General features: G+C 37.3%; 1 protein-coding gene across 2 annotated transcripts; it reads right to left on the reverse strand.

Moving 5' to 3' along the window:
• Positions 1-141: 141 nt before the first annotated feature.
• On the reverse strand, positions 142-9,606 carry RING1A (RING 1A). Of its 2 annotated transcripts, XM_021971503.2 has the most exons (10): positions 8,995-9,604; positions 8,817-8,859; positions 8,111-8,169; positions 4,096-4,177; positions 3,822-3,942; positions 2,936-2,977; positions 2,036-2,572; positions 1,706-1,813; positions 1,123-1,353; positions 142-441 (listed from the first exon to the last, which is right to left on the reverse strand). In XM_021971503.2, exons 1-10 carry the CDS (start codon positions 9,209-9,211, stop codon positions 412-414), a joined length of 1,470 nt encoding a protein of 489 aa, XP_021827195.1. In that variant the 5' UTR covers positions 9,212-9,604; the 3' UTR covers positions 142-411. The 2 variants fall into 2 exon arrangements, with proteins under 2 accessions (XP_021827195.1, XP_021827196.1); XM_021971504.2 differs by lacking the exon at positions 8,111-8,169 and having other exon boundaries at positions 8,990-9,606.
• Between the last annotated feature and the right edge of the window lie 311 nt (positions 9,607-9,917).

Consider the following 9,917-nt stretch of genomic DNA (forward strand, 5'->3'; position numbering starts at 1 on the left):
TGTCAGATTTAATCTCAACCTCGGCTTACCAATTCCTCTCGAAAACCGTGTCAAATTTCATCTCATCCAAGGATCTAAAATTTGTGTAAAAAATATAATGCCATGGATCGGGGATTTGGGAAATCCCAAAAAGCCTGCCCATAATTGTAAAAATAAAATATAAATTGCTACTGATGTATTGTAAGCTAATCGTTTCTGCTAAAATGAAGCCACAAAAAGTAACAACATCAAATTACACAAACAATAGAAGCATGCGTTTACAACATCAAGAATACAACAATGTCTGAACTGGGGATCAATGCATCCCGGTATCTATCTTTTACTACATCGATTTACAGTAACTCTTTTATCAACAGCCAGATACAACAATCTTCTCGTACGAATTTAGTTGGCAAGTCCGAAATTTCCTAACTAAATCTCCTTCCGTCTGTATGCTAGAATCTGAAAAGAGTAGCAGATATTGATTTAGTGTTCAATGACTATTGTTGATATCAATGCAATCATAGAGAATGATCTCTTGCCAAACAGTCAGATTAGAAACAGGATTATGCATATTCACACATGATTCTAAACAGAAGAAATAAGTTTAAAAATCATTTAAAAAAATTTGAAAGGACTTTAAATGAATTTAAAACTTTATTTATGGTGTTAATGATAATATCTTTTAAAACTGAAAATAAAGTGAATGAATGGCTTGCATTCTTCAAACCGGTTCAAATAATTGACAATAAGGACAATTTGTACAATATGGCTACAAATACTGCCATATGAAGGAGTTTCATGGATCTTATTATAAGCATTCTGTCTTTCAAATAGAGTTTTCGGCACTGCAAATCATGTAAGCATCTTCACATTTGAGCATCAAAAGTTACTCTATTCTCTCATTTTAAGCTCAAAACAGTAAAATGAAATGCAACCAGAGAGAACTTTAACTAGCAGATGCATTTGTTATTTGATCAATGCTTATTATTGAAACGTTCGACTAAATTTTTCTCATTGGATCAATATTCTTTCCAAAGATGAGTTGTGTGCACCTTTTAGCTTGGCAATAGTAAAAAGTAGAGATCTTAAGAGAGCTTGTAAAACTGAGAGCTCACAATAGCCCTTCTAATGTCTACTCACCAAATGGTCCCTGCTGGAAGTGCAAATGGCTTTAACCCCTCCCAAAGTTTCTTCTGCTTGCAGAATTTGCAGGTCATATCTGCATGGATCAACTAGAAGGGGTGCAGAATCTAGATCATTCATTAAGGATGAAGGGTTCAGGGTCAACTTCTCGTCATTGGAACTGTGATACCCTTTGACTGCCAAAAATTCAACTTCTTCTGCCAGCAAAGGCGTCTGGCGAGATACATACTGTATAAAAAAATGCATGGGAAAATTACACGGGCACATGGGTATTGTGTAATGTAGAAGAATACCAAAGAAATAAAGAGCAGTACATTAACATTTTTAGAATGAACTAGTAAACTTAAGGTTGGCCATATTATTAGAATGCGTCATGCTTGTGTTCTCTATCAATAGTATGTAAACAAAAATTCCAGCAGAGGATGAGGTAAAGAGGCATGACTAGTAAGTTTCACAGCCCAATTGTAACTCTCAATCCAAAAAGGCACAAGAAGAAATCATAACATTTACATAGTCAAAGGCAAGTTTCACAAGTGAAATTTACATCTTTAGATTAGTAATATCAGGAGAATAATCTCACATCACAAAGGTGCTTGACTGACAAACTTGGCCGACAGCATAGGTGCGGCTGCTGCAAACCTGGTGTACATCTTTTATCCAAAGAAATAAGCATGAGATGAACATCTAACTGCAGACAAAGAAGTATTTCATCAAAGGGGATACAAAACCGCGAAAAAGAAAGCAGTACTGATTCTAATTGGGTCACTGCGGTGCTCAGTGAAAGCCAAAGTAACTAGTTATTTATTCGAGCCCCCAAGAAACTACAATTCAGCAAGATACTCCACGGGTGGCACATGTAATGAATGGACCTAAATGACCCAACAAATAGTCCAACACAATATCCCTATACCTCATCATTGTTTTCCTCTATGCTCCGGAGATAATCAACCAACTTTGATAAGCGAGTGCTTCGAGAATTCTTATTGCCGCAACCACTAGAAATGCCATGCCGTGTGTGACTTCGAGCACCACCCCGCCCCCAAGCAAGCATTTCTGAGCTCCACACAATACCAGGAGAAATTCCACGGTTCTCTCGGTTTACTTCTAAATCATTTTCAGTGCATCCGCCACTTGAATTGGCTAGCGATGAAGACGGCTGAGAGGATCGAGATCCTGCCCGTCTCCTCAGCCGTCTTGGCGTAACTTCAGTACGTCGCTCATCAGTGGAGGATGAATTTTTGCCCATGTTATTATTGTCATTTTCATCCTCATTGTCTACAGATCCTTGAATTTCAGTGGCTCGAGAGCTCCGTCTCCTTAAAAAGGAACTCCGATTATTGCGCTGCGATCTTGTAATAAATGCATCTGGTGTATCTTTTCCAAATGTGCGTCTTCTGATTAGAGCTTCTGATTGTCGTTGAAAAATTTGGGCAATTGATGCTTGGATCTGTTTTGGAGCATTAAAACAGCACACCAGAAACAAAATCGTCAGTATCCAACATAGAGGGGAAAAAAAATGTAAGGCCATTTGGATTTGCTCCATTGCCTTGGTCCTTGGCTTAAGGGTCAAAGAGTAGGGTCATGTCAAGTTCCAAGATTCAGATCATAGAATGACTAAAAAAAGCCTGCTTTCTTTTGGTGAGGGTTTTGCTTAATTTGTTTGTTGATTACAAATGAAACCACATGATTATAAGGTGAAATGAATAAAGAGATGCAGGCCGGACAACATATTTCCTGAGTAGTGTTCATGTCCTAAGAAATACAACACCATCCAAATCTCTACAAGAAATTTTTTAACCATGAACCCAACCTGCTCGTTTCGAGTCCTCTCTTCTTCATGGAAAGCCAATTCCTGAAACCATACACAAATTAATTCTCAATTTGCAAAACATGATAAACTTACACATCTTTTCGTTAAAAACAAAAACTTACACTAATCTTTATTTAGTCGAAATAGATGCATAACATTCTCAAAACAAAACCCTTAATAAAACTACATCCTTTTGAGGAATAAATTTCTATCTTTTCCATTTTCTCTTTCAATACTGTAGGCCTCTCAGTCATACGTTTATTTAATTTCTCTCTCTCTCTCTCTCTCTCTCTCTCTCTCTCATATGTATATATATATATATATATGAGCATGTGTGTGTTAGAGTGACAGTTTGTTGTTTCCATCTTCTTGATTAAAACTTACTTTCAAGTTCAAATGATCAAGTTAAAAAGAGCATATATCTACAACGAATCATCTAACTATAAAATTGTCATTAATTATGTCTTCACTTAGATGTCTATATTTAAAAATTTATGGAAACAAGAATAATAAACTCTATTTATCTTTTTAGTTTTTGTGCATGGGAGCCCAAAAGCCAGAGGAAGAACCTACACTGGAAGAAGCCTGGGCCTAGATAAAACAAAGAAGATCAGCACGCAAAAGGCATACAATGGAGGATGGGACCAACTCAAAACATGGTAACCCAGATTACAATCATTTCCCAAGCTGGCCATACCATCTGCAACAGTAACCCTATTTATCTCCTTGCTCATTACGTCTGTTAAAAGCTGGATTGTAGTAAAACTAATTTGAAGTGTTATCCTTTCTATTTTTCCCATATTCAGCAACCTTTATTATACTTGACCATATGCAATGTACTTGTCAACCTGCTAGTAATATAAATGTACAAAAGCAAAATTTATACCTCCTCCTCGTATTTCTCAATATCTGGATATAAAGCTGCTATTAGGGCATCATAATTTGGATCATCTCTCAAAGAACGTCGGCTGGCACAGTGTGTGCGGCAAGCGGGGCACTCATTGTTCCTGAAATTATATATCAAACTAACTAAATAAGGTTGATTGGTTCTCAACTTATATTATAACAAAAAAAATTCCTTTTTTTCAATCAGAGAATCAAAATGCCACTATTACAGAAATAAGAAAACGCTAAGAGGTAAAGAGCTCAACAGTGCATACCCCATCCGCATTGACTTGTCTATACACTCCCTGCAAAACCTGTGTAGGCATTCCATTACAGTCCTTGTTTTTTTAATAATCCCTGTCAAGGAAAGAGAAATTGATGAATGAATGCGTACCAGATTGATAAAGCATTATGGATAACAGAAGAGGTAAGCAAGACTCAAGAGATGAAACAAGAAGCAGGAATCACAGTTTTCTTTTTTTAACAAGATATTAGTAATTGTTACCAGTACCACTAGCAATAACACATCCAAATGGCTGCTGATGTTTAATGAGAACTTCTGGAGACAGATAGTATATAAAGCTGACAAATTTAGAGTCTTGGGAAATCCATACAGGAATTCAATATGCATGTAAAACTAAACTAATATCCTTTCTTAAATAATTGATATATTCAAACAATGGTGATCGTATTATGTCAAAATTTCAACATACTAAAGCAATCCCCTAATCATTCGATGTTCTAAGTTCAATAGATACTGGCATGTCCTAAAGAAGAAATTTGCTCTGTATTTGAAAAAATAAAATAAATTTCTCATTTGTGCTGTTGCCAATAGGAATTATGAACTATAGGTTACACTGAGAAAACAGAAAACAAATGGGTCTTAGGATACAACTTTATTTGAAGATTCCACCACACAGAGCTGATCTTTGGCTGTGGCCCTGATCTCAACGGGCAGGGTACAGGGCTTGGTACTTTATGGTGACTTCTTTTGTACTTTCTAGCAAGGAAGTATAGTTTCTTCATTTCAACGTATAAAATTCCAAGGAGGTTTTGGTTTTATTTTCAGCAATCACACTTCATAGTCACCAGAGCTTTTAATTTTGTATCAGCAATCACACTTTTGCATGTGGCCATCCTGACTTCAGTCTTTCACATTCTCTTCAAGATATCTAAGCCAATTCATCAAAGACGAAGAAACTCAAATTGACTTTTTTGTTTTATTCAAGGGAAGGGAAAGACATGAGTTAGATTCAGTCTATGGGTGTGAGGATAACTGCCATACCAGGCCCCCAGGAAACTCAAATTGAATTTGACTTCTTCCAAGTGACTATGATTTATATTTCAATATTTCTTTTGTCAGACTTGGCATATATATATATATTACATTAAAGGTGGGTAATATTGGAAATTCAAAAAATACATTTTAATCTAATGAAAACTATGATGCCATTGACAGGCTTCCATCTCCTGATCTTAAAGTTTAATAAATAAGGTTGGGAAAGAACTTACTCTTATTTCCAAATTTCATCTTGATAATGGACTAAAGTAGGAAAAACAAATTATTGGTGTAATTGCTTGTTTCACTGCGGGAAGGTGAGTCAAACCACATACATGTATATTAGAAATATCTACACCAGTACCAAATCAAGCATAATGGTATACTTGTTATCACAATATAACGCAAATGAATATGCCACTGTATATTCCATCTCATTTATAGTGTCATTGTTCAGAACTGTGAAGAAGAGGTCAAAAAGACACCTTAGCACATTTGCGGAGGCAGAAAAAAAATGCTCAAAAGCAAGGTGAGGAAAAAGGGTGGTGGCAATTAGAAGGCGGGCTATGGTTTGTTTTCTTGTAGAAGGGGAGTGGCCACCTACTAAGGATTATCCATCACCCAGGAAGTCCTAAATTTTGGTGGTTCACAACCTATCACAGATCCAAAAACTCACATACAAAAAATCACTATTCCCCAATGCTCCAAGATACTCACATGGAGCAGCTAGGTAGACAATGTTCATCAAATGACATTTCATTCAAAAAGTTCAGAAGCATACTATTCCCCAATGCTTCCAGATGCATATCCATCCCTCATCTTGTGTAGTTCTGTTTCTCAATACAAAAAGTGTTAAAGTTATCAAGTATTATACTAAATTTTTCAACAATAACATTTTTAGAGAAATTGTGTTCCGTTGTATTGATCCTTCTGGACATTTTTCACACCAAACATTGGTAATGAAGAGCATGCTAGGTGGAAGGTAAGGTCCAGAAAGCTTGGGAATCATCAAAGTTGAATACCTTCACCACCATGTTTCTGGAATTGAATGAATAGTCGTCGTTTCAATGTTTCAATCTGCCTTTGCAGCAGCACAAGTATATATGTGTTTTCTACACACTTGAGCTCCCCTTCTTCCACATCAATATCTCTGTCATCATTTTTTTTTTTTGAAAAGAAACAGTATTATTCAAATAGGATAGAGCGAAAGACACGAGATGGCCAAGGAGGCCATCTTACAAAACAGAAAGAAAAAGCTCTGCACTACAACACTACTGCTTTCCAATCTAGGTGGATAAGCTGAAAGCTGATATCCTTAAATTCTACAGAAACAGAGGCCCAGAGAGATGCCCAGACTCGGATACGATCCCATATCATCTCTACCTCGTCCCCCACCACATTCTCAAAAATTCTCCTATTCCTTTCCCCCCATATTTGCCAGAAAATTGCCATCATGGCACAGTTTCCCAACACTAAACCCTTCCTCCTCCCACCAAAGAATCTGAACCTGGCTTCCAACACCTCACTGCAAGTTGCAAAGATTCCCCATGTTATCCCCGTCTCCCGGGATAGCTTAGCCCACAGGGACGAGGCAAAGGGGCATAGCAAAAAGAGGTGATCCACAGTTTCATTTTCTTTTTTGCACAGGACACACCAATTAGGAGAGAAATACCAGCTGGGTCTTTTCCTTTGGACCAAGTCGCATGTGTTAATTCTGCCTTGAGCGATTAGCCAAACTAGTACTTTTACCTTAGGGGGAGCTTTAGATTTCCAGATTACAGCTGGAGGGAAGCAGAGATTTGGATGGGGATTTACCATTAGGTGCCTAGTAAAAGAAGTACAGGAGAATATCTCTGTCATCATTTAGATCTTAAAATAAGTCCCACTCCGATGGCCCGACGAGTCATCTACTAAATACATAATAGTATTCCTCCACGCATACCACTTTATTTCCAAACAAAAATTAGGATTCAGGGATTACAAACTAAAAGAAGTTTTCTTATAAACCCAGAAAAAGGGTGTAATGTAAGGAGGCAGATTTCCCTCTCCATTCTGTAACAGCATGCTAAACCATAGATCACCGAGTTTTTCTCACTATTTTATCTCAAGTCACACCCGTCTTAATCTTCCCCTTGTTCACGTATCGACTAAATCACACATTGATAGTTGGTTTTGGTTTTATTTAACCCTTGTTTCCAGATCCAGATTATTCTTGACCCACAAACTATTGTGGTTGACAAGATGAGGGATGAATGAAGCCAACCAAATTATTCAAATGGCAGGCCCTGCATGGTTTGCCAAACCCACTTATAAGCATCAAATTTGAAATCCATTCTATTGGTTTGAATTTTTCCTTCTCAAATCAACTCTTGCATAATTTTAAACAAATGCTAGTTTTACTTACTATCTAAATAGCTAAGTACCTAGAATTTGCCTCAAAATAGACCACAGTGCATTTCATAGTTTGAAAACAGTGGTAGAACTACAGAGAACACTATAAGAATCAGCACTTAACTACTTATTAATAATAGGCAATTCATTCTCTGCATCACTGAGAATCCATGCCAAGCAATGCAGGATTGCATTCCAACAAAAGAAGTCAGTGCATAGCTACAAGAAGAAGCCAGTGCATAGCAGAATCAGCAGTTAACCACCATCAGTAAATAGAAATGTGAACTAAGAATTTTGATAGATATATACATGCATGAATCGTTATAGCGCAGTAATTAATTGTTAACATACCACTTTAAAGTTCCAGTCAAGCAACGCTCATATGAGAGATCAACATAGAGGAGTAAACAATATCATGACACTTTCCATTGAGGTACAGAGTAAACATGCGTCATTAAACTTCCTCTTCTACTCAGTGCTTTATGTTTTATGGGGAGGGAAAAAAAAGTCTATCTATATGCCACAAGGGGGCATCTTCATCAGTTGAGTACAGTGGACGCATACCAATTTTGTTTTTAAACCATGACATTTCATTCAAAAAGTTCAGAAGCAGAAGTTACCAAGACATATTGGACAGTGTACATCTTTACGAATTTCTGGCAGTTGTACAAATAAAAATCTGCAAGTGAACAAGAAGTACGTAATCATTACTTTGCACTACACTCAGAAGTACAAATAGGAGCAAATTTTTTTTTCTGTTTTTGAAAATGACAAACAGGTGCAATTTTCAATTCATATAGAACACTGGTTGGAGGATACCACCAGGAAGTTCTTATCCACAACCATGACATCAATAACAATTTGTAACAGAACACTACCGGATTATGGAAAATCAGAAAACCAGTACCCGCCCTGTAGAATTAATATATCGACTTGGTAAAAGTAGTACAAGCACAAAACAAGGCTCAGATCCCAACATTCATCAATCTCTCAAGCATTAATCCTCGTATCTTTCAAAAATTGAAACTTAGGGAAGTGCTTATAACAATACCAAAACTGACAACACCACCAACGACAACTCAACATTCATCGAAACAAATCGGCACTTTGTATATTAGGACACGTGGAAAACCGATCAACATTCAAAGCATTGAGCTTTCTGAAACTGCTCGAAAATGGTAGTAAAATCTACAACTAGCTAGTGCGCACAGAAGATATTGAAGTATGACATAGAATAAAATAAAACTAAGCCAAAATGTAGCGTGTGTGCACGAGAGAGAGAGAGAGAGAGAGAGAGAGAGAGAGAGAGAGAGGGAGGGAGAGTACTCGGGTTTTTCTTCAGAAGTAGAAGATGGGCTTCCCTCAGAATCTGAAATGTAAAAACAAAAGCAAATAAATTCAATCAATCAATCGAAAAACAGAACACGACCCAGATGAAAAACTACATATACAAATACACGAAGAGCAAAAACAGAGAAGATGGGAGAGAGAGATGATACGTAACCGCCCGCTTCATCTCGATCGTGTTCCTCCTCTTCTTCTTCTTCTTCTTCATTTTCTTCATTTCCCTCTACTGCTACTACTTTTTCTTCTTCTTGCAGTAGTTGGTATTCATCTTGAGCTCGAGATTGCTTGGCTCGTTGGTGGTGGTGGATATGTGTTGGGTCTTCATCATCGCTGTCGCTGAGGCTCTCTGGCAAAGAACGCTTCTGTGCAGGCATTAATATATTACATACAACACCCAGAGAAGAAGACAGAGAGAGATCGATGGGTGGGTGGGTGTATCAGTTTCTCTTTCTGCGTAGTAGAAAAAGACCAGAAGGAGAAGAAGAAGACGATGCTGGGAATGCGAGATTTTCGCTGGCTGCCGCTATATCAATCCATTAATTAAAAGTTTAATGATAATTAAAAAAAGATATAACAAACAAATTATTATTTTATTATACAATGCGCACACACGAGAGAGAGAGAGAGAGAGAGAGAGCTGAGATGAGAAGCGAGAATCAGATCTACGGCCAAGAAAAAGTAGTACATGTTGCCTTTGTGGACGGGCCTCTGTCTGTCTCTCTCTCCTCATTCCGATTTGGCTAATTACCGTCTTCTTTCTTTCTCCATACTTTTCTTTTTGTATTTTCTTTCTTTTTCTATTTGACAAGAGATTCGAACTTAAAGTCTCTGTCAACATCTGTACTTTATTTTCATGGTCTTTATTTACCACAAACCTCAACACTATCATCACCGCCACCATCCCCATCCTCAGCCTACCACCACCGCATGCAACAACCAGAACCACCCCCATTGTCACATCCACCACCACCATCATTAACACATTTATCAACTATCATAACTCATTTATAGATTGATCTATCTGTTAATACCCAATTGTAACATGGGGGGATTCAATAAGCCCAAAACAACCTCTCACAA

This window comes from Prunus avium, chromosome 3, assembly GCF_965620075.1.
Source record: "Prunus avium chromosome 3, drPruAviu1.hap1.1, whole genome shotgun sequence".
NCBI classification, from domain to species: domain Eukaryota; kingdom Viridiplantae; phylum Streptophyta; class Magnoliopsida; order Rosales; family Rosaceae; genus Prunus; species Prunus avium.